Source organism: Lacerta agilis, chromosome 8 (genome assembly GCF_009819535.1).
Source record: "Lacerta agilis isolate rLacAgi1 chromosome 8, rLacAgi1.pri, whole genome shotgun sequence".
Classification (NCBI taxonomy): domain Eukaryota; kingdom Metazoa; phylum Chordata; class Lepidosauria; order Squamata; family Lacertidae; genus Lacerta; species Lacerta agilis.
The window spans coordinates 5,749,932-5,770,040 of record NC_046319.1 but is presented as its reverse complement, the minus strand read 5'-3'; the positions used below and the strand labels follow the sequence as shown (position 1 = coordinate 5,770,040).

Genomic DNA, 20,109 nt, shown 5'->3' with positions numbered 1-20,109 from the left:
TCCACTCTGAGGCCGCAAATCATTCTTCCTCCGAGCCAGACTGGGCCTTCGGGTAACTGCACATACAACCTGCTGAAAGACCACAGAAGCTGCTGCTGGACTGGGCCAAGGACCCATCTAGTCCAGGACCCTGTTCTCACAGTGGCCAACCAGATGCCTTTTCTAGGAAACTTGCAAGCAGGATTCAAACACAACCGCATTTCCCCCTCCTGTGGTTCCCACCAGCTGGAATTCAGAAGCATTGCTGCCTCCAACTATGGAGGCCGAGCACAGCCATTGTGGCTGGCTGCCATCGATAGCCCTCTCCGCCATGAATCTGTCTAACTCTCTTTTAAAGCCTTCCAAGTTGGCAGCCAACACCGCTTCCTGTGGGAGCGAGTTCCACAGTTTAACTGTGCTGTGTGAAGAAAAATGCTCACTAAGAAAATAGCATGAGTAAAGGGTTTTATTTCGTCCAAATCCAGCCAAGCTCCTGGACCAGCCACCATTGTGATGATAGGGCCACATTCCCAGGGCCATGCCTACCTGCGATGCCAAGCACTTCCTAACGGGATTCAGTTGAGAATTACTTTGCATGGAAGGCGATTTAGACTTCGTTCTTTTCAAAGCCATTCTACAATGACCTTGCCGGGTCAGTCCAGCTTCGGGCATCACCCACAAAAGGCAGGTTGATAACAGGAGCTCCACCAGCCCATTATTTCAGCCAGATCCATTTGTCGCCAACCTCAGCGTTGTAGCCTTGGGCGTATTTACGTCCAGGAAGCTGCGGTAGAAAGCACAGAAGATCCATGAGGATAAGGGCACAGCTTCATTCTTGTCACCACTCCCTGAACACCTGAAAACGTAAGAGCAGGCCTGCTGGATCAGACCAAAGCATCCTGTTCCCACTGTGGCTAGCCAGATGGGAAGGCAGACCTGAGTGCCACAGCAACTTTCTCCCCAACCTTGATTCCCGGGCAAGTGGCCTCCTGCAGGAGAGCCAAAGTTTCAGTGCTGTATGAAGAACTGCAGCTGCAGATCTCCAGGGAATTTTTTTTAAGAAAACTGCAACTTTCAGATTTCTGGGGGGGGGGGGATTGGGCAGAAGTTATTGTTTTATAACAGTGCACATTTTTTGCGTGCAAAATACCACCTCTCTCAGGGTACAGATCTAAAAAGTGAGCTGTCTGGGGACCAAATAACCTCATTTAAAAATTGCTAAATTTAAAAAGATGGGTGGTGGGGCAACAGGAGAAGGGGACGACAGAGGACGAGGTGGTTGGACAGTGTTATAGAAGCTACCAACATGAGTTTGACCAAACTGCGGGAGGACAGAGGCAGTGGAAGACAGGAGTGCCTAGTGTGCTGTGGTCGATGGGGTCATGACTAAACGACAACAACAATGTACAAGGCGCCTGAAGTATCCAAGCATAAAACCAGAACAACATTGACAAGATGAAGGTTCACAGCCCATCACCATAAAAAAGTAACAGCATGCTGGACCTTAAACCTTAAATATGCAGGATGCCTCTTGGGCAGGGGCGTGGCAAGGGGGGGCGGAGGGGGCGGTGGGCCCGGGCAGCGCCCCTCCTGGGCATTTATTTATTATTTATTTTTATTTTGGGGCTATTTTTGGCACTGCCGTCAACCCCCCTCGCTGGCCGCCCCTGCGGCTCCGCCCCGGCAGCGCCGAAAATAGTCCCCCCCTTCCAGTGGCGGAGCTCGGCATGGAGGCAAGGGGCGGGGCAGCGAGGTGGGGTGCCACCCCCTCCTCGCTGGCCTGCCCCTTGCCTCTATGCCGAGCTCTGCTGCTGGCTGGCTTGCGGAGCCGCGGCATGTAGAGGGGCAGGGGCCAGTGAGGAGGGACACCCCTCCTCGCTGGCCCGTCCCTCTCCCTGCCCCGACTTGCGCTCTGCCAAGGGAGCCCGGGTGGTGGATTCGGGAGTCTCTGCAGCCCGTAGAGTCACGCAGGCACGAGCAACCGCGGCACGAAGGGGTGCCGCTGCCGGATGGCAGCTTCGGGAGTGTCCCGAAGCCGCCGCCCGGTACCCCCAGGGGCGGGGCATCGCATGCGTCATGACGCACGCACGCACCGTGATGCCCCGCCCCCCCGGGGTGCCTTTTGGCTTCCCGCCCCAGGCAGCCAAGGGGCTAAGAACACTAAGTTCATCTTCTGCCACCTTCCAAAATTACATCTTACTGTACCACCACTGAAGGTTCTCCTCTTACCTCCTTGTATTCATAATATGCTTTGTCAGCATCGAGGCCTCCCACTGTGATTTCAGGTATGTAGAAAGGGAGAGTTGTAGGAAGGATCACACTGTACTTGTCCTGTACCCTAACATGCAAAAAATAACAGCAGCAACTTGGTTACGCATACGGAAAAGGCGGCAGCTTTTGTGATTCATACTGGGGTGGGGAAATGACAGGTTTTTTGGGGTGGTGGGGGTAAGGAGAGAAGATGCTCCTTTCAATCTATCAGCATCAGAGTTTACCACCCACCCACCCACCCAAAAGCAGGCCAGAGTTCCACAGAGGAGGATAGAGAAGCAGCTTTTCTCCTTCCTCGGCTTGGGCTTGAATTAAGAACCAGCTTCAAAGGGTGCTTGCTGCCTCTCTGCATGAGTCACCACTCTGTTTTGCCTCTGCACAGGGTGGGCATCTCTACCTAGCAAATGAATGGCCCATTAACTCGGGCACACTAACCAGAAGGCATAAAAAAAACCAGGGTTAGCATCCCCCTGAGGAGAAGCAATCCCCACTGTGAAGCACCTCCAACTTCAATCTTAGATAAAAAAATGAAAATATATCAAGAGTATGCCTTCATAATCCAATTGGCAAAAATTGATAAATCAAAATCAAATACCTGTTGGAGACATAGCTGTCAACTTTCCCTTTTTTGGCAGGAAATTCCCTTATTCCAGCGCCATTTCCCATTGCAAAAAAAGGGAAAGTTGACAGCTATGGCCGTTTCCCAATGCCAAAAAAAAGGAAGGTTGACAGCTCTGGTTAGAGATGCAAGAAAGAAATAGGAACAATGTTTCACATGTGGTGGGTATGCCGACCTATTAAACAATTTTGCAATGAAATATATGAAGAAGTCAGAAAGATGTTTAAAAATATATTTTAGTAAAAAACTGGAGGCATTCCTTTTAAGTATAATTACAAACGATATTCCTGGCAATAAAAGGAAAGTATTCCTCTATGCAACGACGGCTGCCAGGATGATCATAGCAAAAAAACTGGAAAGGGGAAGAAATCCCATCAATAAAAGAATGGCAAATTAGACTTTGTGAATATATGAATTTGGCAAGATTCACAGCATTCTTAAGGGGACAATCAGACCACAAATTAGCAAAAGAATGGGATTGTGTTAAAGAATATACGAAAAAACAATGTTCTGGAGTAAGTATATCGGTACGTAACGAATGAAGCTTTGCAGGGTTAAAGAAGAAATTGAAGAATGGTGCAAAAGGTATAAAGATAGACGTACTTTACATTAGACACAACAATTCAGAAAGATTAAAAATTCTGATGTCTCAAAAGAGAGAAAGGAAGTCAATATGTGTATACGTACGTAAAGATTATTATGATGGCATGGTTTTCTTTGTAGGTGGTGTTTTTTTTTAGTTTGTTTTGCTTTTTTCTCTTTCGGATTTTATGTTTGTAATTTTTGTTGCAATTTTGCATTGAAAATAAAATAATAATAATAATAATAATAATAATAATAATAATAATAATAATAAAGATAATCCAATATATAGGATCACTGGCGTAGCTAGCCTCAGTGCTGGTGGGGGCGGCGGCAGCGCAGAGGCACCCCCTGGGGGAGGGGCACGACTCGTGCGTCGTGCCATCATCATGACGTCACGATGCACGTGTATGCAGAAAGGGGGAATTCCCCCCTTTCCGAGGTTTTTTTTCAGCGGGGGGGGTGGCCGGCGAGGAAGGGGTGACAGGTTTGACCCCCCCCCTCGCTGGTCGGCCCCCCCCCCCGCCGAAAAAAAGCTGAGGAAAGGGCAAAAAGAAGCAGAACAAGCGCTTGAATGTGCCTGTTCTGCTTCCTTTCCCCGCCCCCCTGCGGGTTTTTTTCGGCGGGGGGTGGTGGCCAGCGGGGAAGGGGTGACATGTTTGACACCCCCCCCTCGCTGGTCGCCCCCCCCCGCCGGAAAAAAGCGGAGGAAAGGGCAAAAAGAAGCAGAACAAGTGCTTCAATGCGCCTGTTCTGCTTCCTTTCCCCGCCCCCCCCCGCGGTTTTTCAGCGGGGGGTGGTGGCCAGCGAGGAAGGGGTGAGAGGTTTGACACACCCCCTCGCTGGTCGCCCCCCCTCCCGCCGAAAAATAGCCGCTGGAAGGGGGAAAAGGCTACATGTCCCCCCCCCCTTCGGGTCCGCCCGGCGGGGCGGGGTTAGATGGGCCGGCCAAAGTGTCACCCCACCTCCCCTTGACCTAGGGGCGGCCCGCCCCCCCCTGCGACGCTCCTATATAGGAAACACTGCTGTATGTATTCAATCCTGGAAGAAACATTAAAGCTGTGCCACGCTCCGCAGCAGGAGGCGGCTCTGAGCTGCTTCTGTAGCAAGAGATTCAACATGAAAGAAGACTAGTTAGAAAGTCCATTCTTACAGAACCCTCAAGTGATGAAAAGTGACGTCGTCCTGTTCGAGCCAAGGTCCCTTGTTGAACTTCAGGTACTCAATATCTTCTATTATCTGCCAAGAGAATAGGATTAGCATCAATGCAACCGGCCATCTCTCCACAAGGGCATCTGAGCTTCTCTGTTACCACAAGGCTGCAAGGCCAAGATGACCAAGGGGTATGCCGCTGCAACACAGACGTTAAAGTACGGAGTTTAGATGGGTTATTAAAAATCAGCTTAGCCTGGAGAATGAACTGGAGTGAAATGTGATGGAAAGTCCAAAACAGGCACCCCCAACCTGCGGCCCTCCAGATGTTTTGGCCTACAACTCCCATGATCCCTAGCTAACAGGACCAGTGGTCAGGGATGATGGGAATTGTAGTCCAAAAAATCTGGAGGGCCGAAGGTTAGGGATGCCTGGTCTAAAATCTGCAACAAGGAACTCCATTAAGTGCAGGGTTCAGGCAAGGGGATTAAGAAATGAGAGACTGAGCAATTCCTGTTCGCAGCAAGCCAATATCCTGCAACTCAAACCCCACCCCCCACCCCCATTTTGGTTTACAGTACAATCCAATCTCTGCCTTTCTTGGAAAGTAATTGATGGTCTGTGTAGGGGGCAGTTCCAAGGGAGTGGTTCAGATATACACGTTTTTGCATCTATGTGCCATCCCTGGAACGTAACGTCCCCACCACAAGACGCGATCGTACTGTGATTTGCCCACCTTCCCAGCGGGAACACAAAGCGGCTAACAGTTCGGCATCACATGCACAGAAAAATAATAAAGCCCAACATAAACAACTTCACAACATAGACACCAGTGTGTTATCACCAAGGAGGCCAATTACATTCTCATCTGAGAATTTCTGCATGCAAAAGTCGTGTTCTTCCATTCAGCCGTGAGCCCTCCCTTCGATCACTTGCAGGGGAAAGGACACTGTCCTCTGAACCTCTCTGGAAGTTAAAGGGACAAAGTCTTGCCACCTACTTCCTGCAGCTCCCCCAATACTCCAGGGGAAGAGGTGAAGGTGCATGTCTTTTCTTAAAATCATAGAACTGTAGAGCAGGAAGGCACCCCAAGGGTCATCTAATCCAACCCCCTGTAATGCAGGAATCACAGCTAAAGAAACCCTGACTGATCGATAAGACAATAAACACATCTCAAAACCAATTCTGATATAGATGCGGACTAGGAAATTCCCTACTTGAAAGGCTTGTTGCACTAAGACCTGTCAGCTTCCAGCTGATGCAGTTAGTTCACTCCCACTTCCATGGAAACCAAGAGGGAGAAAATGCAATGGAATAAAGGAGAAATATCACACACACACACACACACACACCAGCTAGAACGAGCAGGCAGAGGGTGTTGGAAATGGCTTGCTCTGCTAGTCTAGTTGCACTTCTCTGAACATGCCCACTTTATTTCATCCTTCCTGAACCTGACTAAGGAAAGATGGAAAGATGGACAGTAAACACACAAGCAGCCTCCACCAGCACCAGAGCAATGGAAGGGATCCTGCAAAGGAGGAGGTCACACAAAGAGAGAGACAGCTCATGGCAACTTACTTTTTCCACCTGTTCAGCCTCGCTTGTGGTATACTCCAAGACCTCAGAAGTCTCACTAGAAGGAAACAAGGTAACATTGAATCACTTTATTTGATATGGGGGGAAACAAGAGAGGCAACCCCCAAATCACATATGTACTGCATGTATGTCATGGAGTCGCTACAGAATGTGCCACATCCCAGAACTGCAGGAGAGATGAGAATGGATTCTGGAGGGGCAGCAGGACATCTCTGGGGTAACACAACCACCTTTCAACAACAACATGCTTGGGAGAGGGTGGGGTGGAGGGCGGCAGCGGCAGAGAGATACAGCTGTAATCGCAGATTTTGGTGAGGCTCGTTTGACAACAAGCCGAGCCTTTAGTGTCACTGGCCCAGTCCTGTGGAATGCCCTGCCACTAGAGACTCAGCAAGCACCTTCTGTGCCAACTTTTAAATGCCTGTTGAAAACTTTTCTATTCCACCAGGCCTGTGCAGGCAATTAAGAACACATCCCTCCACAATGGTTAATTGACATCTGTTTGTAACTTCTTTATGACTTTTATCGTATGGCTTTATGTTTAACCGCTGTGATAATTTTTTTTTATGACATAGTGGTACATAAACATTTTTATAAGTAAGAAACAAATAAGTAAATATGGAAGGGGAAAGCTACAAAATCATAGAATTGTAGAGTTGGAAGGGACCCAGGGGCATCTAGTCGAACCCCCTGCAATGAGGGAATCAAGAATTAAATATGCCTTGAATGTTTTCAATAGCACAGAAAGGCGAGATATAAATGGTTTAATTAAATAAATTCCAACTTGCAGAACTATAGCCTAAAAACATACAAGAAACAAAATATTAGTTAAAAGTAAGAAATCCCTTATTGAAATGGATTAAGTTAAGCAAGTACAGGAGTTAAGAATCTGGGAAGGTGGAAGATCCAGAGCAGAAACAGAGAGGTGCAGCAAAACTGAATTTTTAAAAAAGAAGTAAGTTAATCTCTTCAAAGGTAATTTATATAAACTGGAAGTGTCTGAAATAATGTGGCAGAGAAGAATGCGTAAATTGAGTTGTTTGGAAAGCAAAATTAAAGAAGATGTAGTTTTGGACAGGACAAGGGGGCAAAAACAAATGCAGTGTGAAGATGAAGAACCAACTAGGACAGGCCACACCTGAAGATGCGGGAGTAGAAGTTCAGAAGCAAATTGAAATGGGGCAAAAAGAGTGCAGCCACATGTGAACCTGGAAAGGGTGGCACAAGGCAGAGAGAAGAGCAAAGAGTGTTAAGACAGATCAGCCTATGAATGGAAAAACCCAAGAGGGAAGCACAAACCACCAATCTTTCAGTTCTTTGACAGAGAGCAAAGCTGAGATTTGCACTTTAATCGTACATTAAAAACCAGAATACAAACGGTATGACACAAAGCTGCTGATGTACAAGCAGTTTTGCTGAACAGGGCTTCTTTCGTGTTAACACACACAGTACTAACCTTATCTGAGGCAGGAAAGATTTCTTGTAGCCATCTTCAATGCTCTGAAGATACGCAGGTGATACTTTCTTTTCATAGGGCTTTAAAACAAAATAAAATCACACATTCAAACTCAATGTGACTGAAGCTACCGCTGCTTTATTCATTTGTTTTTTTTTTTAAAGAATTTATTGACATTTTTTACTTATAACAACATACACCCATATCCACACCTACATTAATACACATACAAAACAAATACAATTATAAATCAAATACAAACATTGCCAGGATTTTCCTTCTTATTTAAACATCTCATAAAAAAAAAATTTCTTTTTCCTAATCTTGACGGTTGACTTCCCCTACCTTTTCACCTTCGATTTTATACCCATAATCTACTTTTTAACCTCTTCTTCTAAAAGTTAAACACAATTATATATATAGAATAAAACAATCATCTTAATCATCTTAGTCTATAAACTTAATCATCTTATACTGAATTTACTAATAATACATCATCATAAATCTTCACAAATCGTTCTTATCAAATCTACACTATCTCCTCTGTCCTTTAATCTGCTGCTAATAACATAAAAACTTCAAATATCTCCTTTCTTATTAAAAAACAAAAACTAAATATAGCTGACAGTATTCACCCTCCGATTTCAAAATACCATAACAGACCGTTTAGATTTTACTTAATACTTCACCCCACTCCCCCTCTGTCCATTATCCTTCTCCTGGTGATGCCAGAACCAAACTTCCAATTGCCTTCTTTTTCCAAATGTCCACAGATCCAGGCACAGTTCAGAACACTCCTTGCAACGAGCCTCAGGGTATCCATCTCATCTTCTTTCAGCTGCTCCGTTTCTTTACACCATTCCTCTTCTTTTTGTAAATATCTTAATTCTTTGTCCCTTGCCCCCGAGCTCACACCTCGGGGTCTGGATATAGCAAATCTTATCGTCGTCCTGGGGCTGCCACCCCCAAAGAACGAATATTTTTCCCGGAGTCGCCCTGTCATTTCTTTCCATCCTTCCAGCAACCCTCTCAGCTCCTTGCCAAGGTTTTCTTCCAAAGTGTCAAAGTTTTTAAAAGCCTCCTCTGTGGGAAGTAAATTTCTTTTCAAATCCCCACACAAGACTTTCACTTTCCGATAAAGCAGTTCCAGCCTCAAAGCATTGAGCCTTTGTTCGTCCGTTAGTCCAGAGTTCAAAACAAGTTCGAAGACACAGTCCAACATGATGGTAGAGGGGGAGGGGGTGAGTGTCAAATTACAATTCCTGTCTCTATGTTCTTCCTTTTATAAGAGTTGTTTTTCACCTCAGTTTAGGCTTTCCGTCGCCATTTTTCCTAAGCCGGAGCGCAAATACCGCAGCTTTAAACAGAGATATTTTCCGAAAATTTACTCCCCAAAAGAAAATTTTAACAGTCTCATGTATCCAAATTCAAATACTTTGTAATCAGTTCTGTAGCAGCAGTCACTCAAATTGGTTAACTTCTTTCACTCGAAGGGAGGGAGGCAGGCTGCCTTTCTCCTTCCCCCCGGATCGTCCAAAAAGCATAATATCTAGTCCAATCAAGTACTCACGACCACCGGGTTTCTTTAGATCCATACATCAGAGGTAGAACTTAGACGCTCATCACAGGCTTTGCCGCCGCATTTACATCCCAGTTGGGGCATGTCCCCTATAGCCCGGCTCCGTCGTCCCTTCACCCCCACTCCCCCTTTACAGGGGGAGCGAGGGAAGGGTTCAGAGCCACAACGGGCACAGCCGGGGAGCCCAGGGTGCGGGACGCTCTTCCCGCACCCCACCGGAGCCCCGCTTTGCGGTAGCGGGGCTCCAAACCCCTGGGATGGACTGGGCGCTTCGCAGCCGAAGCAGCCCACGACCACCCGCAATGGCGTCGCCGCCGGAAGTGACCAGTTAAAGTCATTTAACTATCACCTTTATTATAACATCTAGAATTTCCAGAGAGGCTTCAGAATTGTAAAGTTGAATATTTGTACCAATGCAGTGCTGATCAAACCACACTGCAAGCCTTTTCAGCTCAAGAGGTTGGCAAAAATGCTTTATATAAATAAGGAAGCAAGCTGACTCGCAGAGTTAAAACGTAATATATTCCTTTGAGGAAAGTCTTCCACACCCTAAAGTGATTTGTCAGTAGAAAAACAATCCCGGCATTGCAAGTTCTACACTTCTGGAGAATAAGCACTTTTTGTCAGACTAATACACTAAGCCCGCAACTCATGTGGGGGTTACAACCAGTGGCGGGGGAAGGCTCCGCGCTACCCGGGGCGGCAAAAGGAAACGCCCCGAGGGCGGGGCATTGTGACGTCACGTCGGAGTGCCGCCGCCGCTTCCGCAGCCCCCTTCTAAGCCGCAGAGCGAAAAGGCGGCTCATGGGGCTGCTGCATGGCAGCCCCACGAGCCACCTTTTCACTCTGCGGCTCAAAAGAAGGCCGTGGAAGCGGCGGTCTGACGACAGAGTGCGCCTGCGCGAGATGTCCCGCACGCCATTGGCGGCTCCCCGCCGATCGCACACGGCAGCCCCACGAGCCACCTTTTCACTCTGCGGCTCAAAAGAAGGCCGTGGTAGCGGCGGTCCGACGACAGAGTGCGCCTGCGCGAGATGTCACGCAGGCGCACTCCGTCGTTGGGCTGTGCGCTGCCGCTCCCAGGGTGACGGAGGGAGCGGCAGCGCAAGGGGAGTGGCGGGAGGGGCCGCCGCTTGTCACCCCCACGCACCGCCGGTCACCCCGGGAGCAGCAGCGCTGCACAGACGGGGTGCTCGCTCGGCCGTGCGCTGTTGCTCCCAGGGTGACGGAGGGAGCGGCGGTGCGTGGGAGTGGCGGGAGGGGCCGCTGCCTTTCACCCCCACCCTCCCGTCACCCGGGGCGTACCGCTCCCACCGCCCCCCCCCTAGCGACGCCCCTGGTTACAACCCTGGGATCCCACCTAAAGCCAAAATCGCATGTAGTCAAAACACACTGGGTTCAATGGTCAGTGGGATTGCCAAAGTCTTTCCCCCCCGTTACACTCTCTTGCTTTCCACCTCCTTTATTTGTTATTTTGCCAGGGTGATAAAGCTAAATGTGCACAAGTTAAACATGTGTAAGTTGCGGGCTTATTGAACACAGTATTATTCCCCCGCCCAAACCAAACCAAGCATACCTTGCCTCTCTCTTCAATCCTTTTCATTACTTCTGAGACAGGTACATCAATATAAATGATCAGGTGAGGAGGCAAGAAATCAGAAAGACTAAGATTCTTCATTGTATCGTAGTGCTCCACGCCTAGAAAGAAAGCCAGCAAGAGAATGCTTTCGTCAGCTAAAGGCACATCTTGTTCCAGGTATAGAAAATGGAAAGTTTTACACCAGCTATTCAAACCATTCTGTAGCAGATGCGTACTGAAACGTACCACTGTATCACATTGTGCCTGTGAGACCACCTTTGGAGAGTCAAAGAATTAGAAATCACTTGCAAATGACCCAGCAAGTCCCCTTCCTCCTGCTGCAACTCTCTCTGCTCCCTCATTGTCCTACCCAAGAGCCAGGAAGCTCTGTGGTTAGATCAACCAAGAACACAGCAACTCTTTGTACAAGGACTAGCCAAGGAGTTCCCTCATGCCTAGCTCAGAGGCCATAGAGTGTCTGCCTTACAAGTAAAAAGCCCCAGATCAATTCCCTGCATCTCCAGGGAGGGTTGGGAGAGACTCCTACCCAACAGTAAATTCCTTCTGGTTACATGATGATGCTATATCACAACCCCCACCCCCACAAATACCACAGTGGTCATGGGCAGAGCAGAGGGAGGTGAGTTCCGGGTCTTGGGGGGGGGGGGGGTTGGAGAGAGAGACCTTAGAGTTGGGCTCCTCTGTTCCAGTCCTACCTTCTTCCAACAGGATTCGGGCCTTGTTTGTTCACCCCCCCCCCCCAAAAAAAATCCAAAGCAGAACCAATGATGGCTGGGTTATAAAACTCTTAAATAAATAAAAAATTCAAATGACGACTTACACCTCTTGTGGATGTAGCCCTGCTTATACATCGCCTCCAAGAACACAAAGTCACTGTAGGGGGAGCGCTCCAGAACCACTCCTTGTCCTGAAGTTAAACAGGGATCACAACTTCAATATGGGAAACACCATCACATATTATTCATAAAAGTTATGGGGTTTGGGCTTAGAGAGAGGTGAAGTTTTTATTTAGGCAACCTTTATTTAAAGCTTGTGCTCTTATGATTTTCTCCCAGTTTGCAAAGCCGTGTTATGTATGAAGTAATTAATTTCTTGGCACCATATCCTAAAGCCCACATGTTCAAGGTCTTCTAATCACAGGAAGAACCTGCAATTGTATCGTAAAGCTGGCAGGAAGTGCAGTGTTCTGCTTGGCAAACCACACAATCCTCCTGACCATCTTTGTTCTGTAATCTATAGCTTTGAAGAGGTACAGTACAATCAGATCTTATACAGGAATTATGTTCTGGGGGTGGCACATATATGCAAAAATGTGCGTACTCAAACCACCCTATTTACTCTTCTGGAACCATGCACCAAACAGGCCTTGCCCACCAAGCAAGGCGGAGAACATTTAAGCAGGCAAGGCCAGCTCATTGTGTTAGCTCTGGGGTGCTCCTGCAGGGCCATCCAAGTTCTCATGAGATCTCACAGGGCCATCCCGGCTTTCAAAGCCAGCACGCTGAGGGGGCCTAGCCCAGCAAGGAAGTTTAAAAGCTCTTTTTCACCCCTGAAATACCATGTGTGCATTTAATTTGCTAAATTTCAACGAGCCTGTCTTCAATCATGCAAGGTTGAAATTGCACAGGTACCGCTTCTCAAAACATTCTGGTCTTCATCAACCTGGTATCTGCAATGTCAAGGAAGCCTGCAGCCAATGGGACTTGTAATCCAAAACATCTGTAGGGCACCAGGTTGAAGAAGACTGAAGAACCAACTATGGCTGGCTGCGGCTCTGTGCATTCCCAGTTATTTTTTTATTTAGCCACATTTTCTCTAAACAGAATCCAAATTTCAATTACAGTAGTAAGTTCATTTCAGGAACAAAAGTGGAACTACATTACCTGTGGTCAGCAGGTGTTCCAGGGCATCAGCATACTGTAGGAGGCGGTTACTGAATAACCAGGCTTGAAGCCGATACGAGTTTCCATCTGGGTGTTTAGGACTGTTGTAAAATTTCTCCAGGCTACAGTTACCGCCAAATTTTGAATCCAATATTGTTCCATCCGCTGTGACCCTGTCCACATAATGACTATCTGCTTCTGGAAAGTATCGCAAACCTGGAAAGAGCAATCAAAGATTTGAAAGGGAAAGCTAGATATTGATGTTCATCTTAAGCCACTCCAGAATACAAACTCAATTGTGTCTCTATACACATGCAAGGACTTTCTTTACATTATCTACACAGCACTCTTCAACGGCGTTCCGCTCCAAACCCACTTTTCAGAAGCAAACCCATGCAAGACAACTGGAAGTCTCTGTCTTTAAAACAGTCTTCTCAAACCCCATCTCCTCCAGATGGCCACTGCTGTATATTTATTTATTTTATATACCTTATGTCCTAAGGGATCAGGATGGATCAAAGTGCAATATAACACTAAGACCCTATTATCTAGGCTATTAGAAGTTGATTAAAAATCTTTTTTGTCAATTTAGAAATTTTTTCTTATTAACAACATATTCAAGTTATTAATTATGCTTAAAATAAGCAACCAAAATTCCACAGAGCTGACAGATACTTTCTCATACAAGGCATTTCTCCTCCTCTATCACATATTAGGGGACATCTCTTCTGAGACAGCACTTGCCAAAGATGGTTTGCTGTTTACAAAGACAGGCAATGTCGCACAATAGTTAAGAATATCAGACTAGGGCGTGGGAGAACAGGAGTCAAATACCCACTTGGCCATGAAGCTCACTAGGTGACCCAGGTCAGGTACTGCCTCAATGCCTCATCTACCTCACAGGGTTGTTGTGGGAGTTAAATGAAGAGAGGAAGAACTATGCACCTTAAGCTCCTTGGAGAAAAAGATGGAATATAAATGCAATGATGCAATAGTTCCAATTCATCTCCAAACGTATGTAGATCAGACTCACAAAATATAACTTGTAACTAGTTTGCTATGGTTTTGTTAATTGTGCAATAGGCCTATTATGATATGAACCCTCCAACCCAGAGCCAGCCATCAAAAGTCAACCAGAATGAAGAGGGCTGTCATTGATACACAGATATTCTATGCTGCTTCCCAAAGAAGCAGCAACAGAAACTCACACCCAAAGCTCTGATACAAAAATTAAATAGAAACAGGGTGGGCGGGCAAAAAAAATATCCCCCACCTCCGCTTGAATAGCCGAAGACCTAGTTTAAGAGGAATGCTTTTGTCTGCCACCTAAAGATATGTAACAATGGTACTAGGTGAGCCTCCCTCAAGGAGGGCATTCTACTACCCAAAAGGTTACAAATTATACATGCCTAGCTTCTCTGCTACTTGCTGTGCAAGCTTGCCCTTGCCGCTTCGTAGATTGCCTTCCACCGTGATGACTTTGCTGTATTCATTCAACCTTGGAGTAGTTCTCTCTCCCAAAAAATACGCCAGCCAGTTATACTGTAGGCTGCACCGGGAACTCACATGAAGCCTTGCCTAGAAGGGAAAAATAAGCATTAGATTGAATTAACTAGGATTTAATGTTCTGCCATATTAACATTATATGCAACAAAACCAAACAGGGTGTTTTTTTTGGGGGGGGGGACCACAGTATTGACCTAACTCTGACAAAACTTTTTCAAAAAGAAACATTAGACGTCATTAGATAGCTTTATACTGGTTTCACCAGAAATGCAACAGAACACTATTATTTATTTATTATTAATTGCATTTACATCCCAACTTTTCCCCTCAAGGAGCTCAAGGTGGCATACATGGCTCTGCTGCTTCTCATTTAATTCGTAAAACAACCCTATGGGGTAGGTTAGGCCCAGGGTCACACACACTGAGCTTCGAGGCTGAGTGGGGATTTAATCCCTGGCCTCCCAGGCCCTAGTCCAACACCCTAACTACTATATCACACTGGCTCCCTACAGTGAACAGAACCCTCCCCAACTTTAACTGAGCTTCCTTTCATTGGACTCAGCTGTAAACAAAATGTTTTAAGTGTGTTTTAAGTGCGATATACAATGTGACACAAGATGGCAATGGTGAGCCTTATGCAAAATTCAATGTATTTCTAAAAACGCTATTTAAAAAGCATTTTCAAAACGGTTTTTATATATGTGTAGATTCCACCATTAATACCAGCATGTCACCAATTGCCACATTCACAAATTAAGATGGATTCAAACAATCATACAATGACTGAAATATTGCCAGCAACAACTTAATAGGCAACATTTTCTATACATTCTGGATACCTTAAAAGCCACCTTCTACCCTATCTACTGTCTTAACTGTCTTCTTCAATAGCTGAAGTTCTGATACTTGTGCTCCCAACTAGCTGAAGTTCAACAGGAGCTAAATAGGATCATGGCCTTCTCAGCAGGAGCACCAGACAAAGAGGCCGGCAGAGGCCCCAAACTGTCTTCAGACAACAGCAAACTTTATTTTGTCTCAAGATAAAGCAGGACATAAATATTGCAAACAAATACCATTGTTACCAACTAGAAATCTCAAGTTTCTGTCACACAAGAGATCAGTGTCACATTTCACATCAGTTAAAAAGCCGACATCTCCATATCATACAAAAAAAGACAATTATTAAAGAGCAAACGTTTCTTGCAATATTAGCAACCTTATCTGAGGCATCTTAATGACTATGTAAAACTACAACTCCATGGTGTGTGTGTGTGTTTAAGCAACTGTTTAACCATGAGTCTTAAACTCATTAAGTGATTCCCTAAATCTGCATTTAGCTAAAAGTACTACTTCCCTGAAACGAAAAACATAATCCCCTCAACAGAAATTGCCTCTTGGATGACAATTACTGTAACTCTCCAAATGGATGCTAACGTTTGGCAATGACCTTTATGTAAACCGCTTTGCGGCGGTATATAAACAAAACAGACAATAAGAAATAAGAAACGCTGTTTAAAAAAGGTAAGAAAACTGAACATTGGGGGCGGGACTAGGGCAGCTTTAATCCTACAATTAATTCCTACATTGGTTGCTGTCGACCAAAGCGATGCGGCCCCAATTCCAACCCGAGGTGGGCCTGCTCGCCATCGTTCCTCCCCGTCCACCTCGCAGGGTCGGAGCCTTGGGGGGCCAGACACCGCCTCTCAGCCTAGCCTACCTCACAAGGTTGTTGTGGGAGAGGGAGAACCAAGGGCGGGCGCCACCTTGAGAGCTCCTCTGAGGTAAAAAGGTGGGTCCACAAGGGAAGCCTTCCCCCCACTACCAACTCACCACCCTGAGCGAGCTGAGCCCGGCGCGGGCCCCGCCAGCCCGCAGCACCGGCGCCAAGGACATGGCGGCCCTCAAGGGTAGCAGAGGCCGCTCGGCAGCCGCGCGAGACCAACAAGCGTAGCTCCCAGAGAGCCCGCCGCCTCCCGCGCCGACAAATCCGTCGCGCCCCGATGACGTCCCGCGGAGACGGCGGAGGCCGCGCCCCTTTCCGCCCACCGCCCCGCCCCCGGGCAAGCTCGGATGGACCAATCAGGGCGCACTCCGGGGCCTCCTGCCCTCTCTCTCTCTCTCTCCACAGTTGGGCAGGAACGGCCGCGGGCGGAGGAGCGAAGGGCCGCAGAGGGCGCCCTGGGCGGGGAGGCTCCTCCTCTGTCCTCCCGCGGAGAAGCCATGGCTCTCCTGGGCCGCCTGGGAGCCCTCCTGCAACGGGCCGTGGAGACGGTGAGCGGCGGGGCGAGGGAGCGGAGCTGGGCGGGCTGCTTGGCTCCCTGACTGGCTGCTTGACTGACTAACTGGCTGGCTGGCTGGTCAATCAACTGATCGGGGACCTGGCTGGCTACCTGATTGGTTATCTGGCTGGCCGACTAGCTGGCTGGCCACCTGGCAAACGAATTGATTGGTTGGCTGGTTGGCTGGCTAGGAAGCTGGCTGTCAGGCTACCTGGCTACCTAATTGGTTGGCATGGGCGTAGCCCCCCCCCAATCAATACAAATCTGAGGTTCTCCCCCCCCCAAGAAAAGCCCCCCCCCCAAAAAAAAATCCTGGCTATGTTGGTTGGCTCACTGGCTAGCAGGCGACCCATGCAGGTGGGGTCAGGGACAGAGCTCATTCCTTAGAAAACCACCCCCCTCTTTGTCCCAGTCTGCCTGTCCTTTCAGGGTGGGCTGAGGAGCAGGGCCGGATTTAGGTTTGATGAGGCCCTAAGCTACCGAAGGTAATGGGGCCCTTTATATGCCCAGCTGTCCTTTGTCAACAACAAATTGTCGCTGTTTTTTTTGTGTTGAATACAGTGGTAACACCGGTTGCGGACGGGATCCGTTCTGGAGCTCTGGTCGGATCCCGAGGTTTCCGCAACTGGAGGTGCCACTTTTGCGCATGTGCACGGTGTGATAGAGCACTTCTGCGCATGCACGCAGCGCACAGAGTGCTTCTGCGCGAGCGGCGAAACCCGGAAGTATACTTCCAAGTTTGCCGCTTTCGCAACCCCAAGTTTACGTTACCCGAGGGTAACATAAGCCGAAGTTCTACTGTACAGGCTATATGGTAATATATGGACCTAATAGGTATCTAAAGCCATTTGCACATAACAAAATATGTATTTTATCAAAGTAATTGTTGAACTTAAATACAATTAAGAAGAAGTATTGTGGGGGCAAGATAGTGGGGCCCTAAGCTATAGATTGTTTAGCTTATATGTAAATCTAGCACTGCTGAGGAGGCATATGAGCAAGGGAGCAGCTGGGCCCTTCCCTTCACAGCAGCTTTCTTCTCCTCTCTCTCCCCCCCCCCCGCCTTTGCAGGAGGAGCCGCGCCTGGACCTCCCGGCTGCCTTCACGGACCACTGGAAGGGCATCACCCACTATTACCTGGAGACCACCGGTAGGAACCCCTGTGGCCACGAATGCCAGCACTCGCTCCCTTTTGTGTGCAGCCACACCTCGCTTTTCTTCTTGTTGAGCCGTTGCTACTTTATTTCCCGTTGCTCTTACTGTTAATTGATGGAAACGCAAAGCTTATAATACACAGTTATTTTGTGTAGGTGGAGGAAGTTTCTTAGATAAAGTTAGCTGTGATTCTTGCATTGCAGGGGGTTGGGTCAGATGACACTTTGCGTCCCTTCCAACTCCACAGTTCTGTGATTCTGTGAATGTTCTTTTCCGAAGGAAGGCAGGTGGCATGCATGCTGAAAGGGAAAATAATATCTTTGTGGCCCAAGTTGTCCTGACCTGTCAGACCGGTGTGGCACACATTCAAATGAGGCTATATATGGAGTTGAGATGCTTATCTCCCACCTTCCTGCCCAAAAAGTACCCTGGAGACACTCGTATCAAAAGGATAATAAATATTTCCCTTAAAAAACAAACAAACCATGAAGTCAAGGTGAGGAAAGGTGAATCTATAGGGACAGAATGGACTAGCTTTATTTTCTGCCATTTCCCCCTTTTAAGGATACATGACAGCTTTTGGGTCCAGCTGACATTTCTGAAGAACTTTGAAAGGCAGGAGTATATGATGATAGTATGAGAAAATGCCATAGAGTGGGCCAGTCCTTGCTTTCCAAGAGGGAACTGTTAGGGTTAGATTTGAATGGGTGTTAAGTGTTGGAAAATCCATCTTGAGCACCCGATGGGAGTGGGAACAATAGTATCTTAGTTTGCATAGCCTGCCAAATGGCAAGTCCGGAGGAAAACATTTGCCCAGCGACCATTGATGGCTTATTGAGGTCGTCCTGCAGAGGCTGCAGAGCCAATGCATTTCCCTGATGGGTTCCCTTAAGGGCATCACTCCGTATCCCAACAGTTTACTTGGGAGGAGACTTTGCTGAGGTGCCCCTCCCCCGTAATTTCCGTAACAGAACCACCCTGCTGTTTTGCGAAAGGGCAAGTAGAAATACTTGTATAAATAAAATTATGGATAAAAGCCAGTTTACACAGGCAAACAAAACAAAATAAAAAACAAATCCTGGCCCATAAATCAGCCTCCACTTGTGTGGTGTCCTCCAGATGTTAATGAACTGCTACAACTTCATCATCCCTGACCTCCGGTCTCTCTGTCTTGGAATCTGGAGGGCACCAGGTTGGGGAAAGCTGCTACAGAGCTTCTGGGATCAGAGTCTGGTTGAGAAGCAGCACAGATCCTTTAGCCCTATTCAGAATTTGCCATGCAGTTGCAGAGAGGTCTGCAGCTGCATTCTGCAGGTGTTAGTTCTGGATATGTATTTTTATTAATTTATTAAAGGAACCCAGGGGAGCAAACAACAAGGAATAAAGCAAAAACATGTGTATTAAGGAATAAATGAGATCCCTGTGTTTGATGAAAAACGGGTGAGTGGGTATGCTTGTGACAAGCTGATTGTCTTTTCTCAAGATGAAAACAAGCCAGCAAAAGAGACGGACATCCCCTGGCGCTTGAAACAGATGCTAGATATCCTAGCGTACGAGGAGAAGAAGCAGCCATCGGGGGAGACAGGACCCTGTTTGGAGTACTTGCTTCAACACAAAATCCTGGAGACCCTCAGCACTCTGGCAAAAGCAGAGGTACCACAGCTTCCTTTCTGAGGCAGTCCTGTACTTTCTGTTGTCTGTCCCTCACGCCCAAGCAGTCTCTGCTTTGCTGAAATGCAATAGGAGCAGGGCCTTTTTGGCAGTGGTGCCACTGGCTACAGGCATGATTCTCACTTTGCATGGAGGAGTCAGGCAGTGCACAGAGGTTCCACAGAGGTTGCCTGGTCTGAGAGCGCCCCCTCCCCCCAAAAAATCCTGTTGCTGAGTTTATCTTTTAAACCAGGTATGGGGAACCTGTGGCACTCCAGGTACTGTCGGATTGTCCTCCACCCCAGCCAAAATGGCAAGTGTACCTCCCATGTACTGTTCACGAGACAGAAACAGAAGCAAGCTTTAAACACCTCCTAAAGATCCATCTCTTTAAGCAGGCACTCCCGGCCTCTTAAGAGTCATCACGTGACCCTACCTGATTATTTATTGATGTTTAACTGAATGTTTTATTGATGGCTTCTCTGTTTTTACTGATGTATTTCTTTTTATTTTTGGTTTTAAATGTTGTATAGACTTTTTTTTTTAAATCATCTTACCGTGTTTTACGTTAACTGCTTAAAGATTTTACATACTACAGGTGAAACTCAAAAAATTAAAATATCATGGAAAAGTCCATTTCTGTAAGCAATTGTTTTCATTAGCTACCGGAGTTTAATATATGAGATAGACTCATGACATGCAAAGCGAGATATGTCAAGCCTTTGCTTGTTGTAATTGTGATGATTATGGCGTGCAGCTGATGAAAACCCCAAAGTTGAAATCGTGAATTTGGGGTTCTCAT

At 47.1% G+C, this 20,109-nt stretch overlaps 2 protein-coding genes across 2 annotated transcripts in view; one reads left to right on the top strand and one right to left on the bottom strand.

Moving 5' to 3' along the window:
* Nucleotides 1-433: 433 nt before the first annotated feature.
* On the bottom strand, nucleotides 434-16,187 carry NDUFA10 (NADH:ubiquinone oxidoreductase subunit A10). Its single transcript, XM_033159188.1, has 10 exons — nucleotides 16,054-16,187; nucleotides 14,127-14,295; nucleotides 12,718-12,933; nucleotides 11,655-11,741; nucleotides 10,811-10,932; nucleotides 7,656-7,735; nucleotides 6,182-6,236; nucleotides 4,605-4,690; nucleotides 2,209-2,317; nucleotides 434-763 (listed from the first exon to the last, which is right to left on the bottom strand). Exons 1-10 carry the CDS (start codon nucleotides 16,114-16,116, stop codon nucleotides 695-697), a joined length of 1,056 nt encoding a protein of 351 aa, XP_033015079.1. The 5' UTR covers nucleotides 16,117-16,187; the 3' UTR covers nucleotides 434-694.
* A 168-nt stretch (nucleotides 16,188-16,355) lies between these two features.
* Nucleotides 16,356-20,109, top strand: part of FAM160B2 (family with sequence similarity 160 member B2) — an 18,211-nt gene continuing 14,457 nt past the window's right edge. Inside the window, 3 exon segments of the mRNA XM_033156800.1 lie at nucleotides 16,356-16,494; nucleotides 17,574-17,652; nucleotides 19,141-19,310. Coding sequence (XP_033012691.1) covers nucleotides 16,444-16,494; nucleotides 17,574-17,652; nucleotides 19,141-19,310 — 300 coding nt within the window. The 5' untranslated portion in view covers nucleotides 16,356-16,443.

What these genes read in the sequence shown, in the direction of transcription:
- NDUFA10 (XM_033159188.1), bottom strand. Translation starts at nt 16,116, where the DNA reads ATGTCCTTGGCGCCGGTGCTGCGGGCTGGCGGGGCCCGCGCCGGGCTC. An exon ending in GGCTCAGCTCGCTCAGGGTG is followed by an intron (nt 14,296 to 16,053) that starts GTGAGTTGGTAG and finishes TTTCCCTTCTAG; the next exon opens with GCAAGGCTTCATGTGAGTTC. An exon ending in AGGCTGAACAGGTGGAAAAA is followed by an intron (nt 4,691 to 6,181) that starts GTAAGTTGCCAT and finishes TTCTCTTGGCAG; the next exon opens with ATAATAGAAGATATTGAGTA.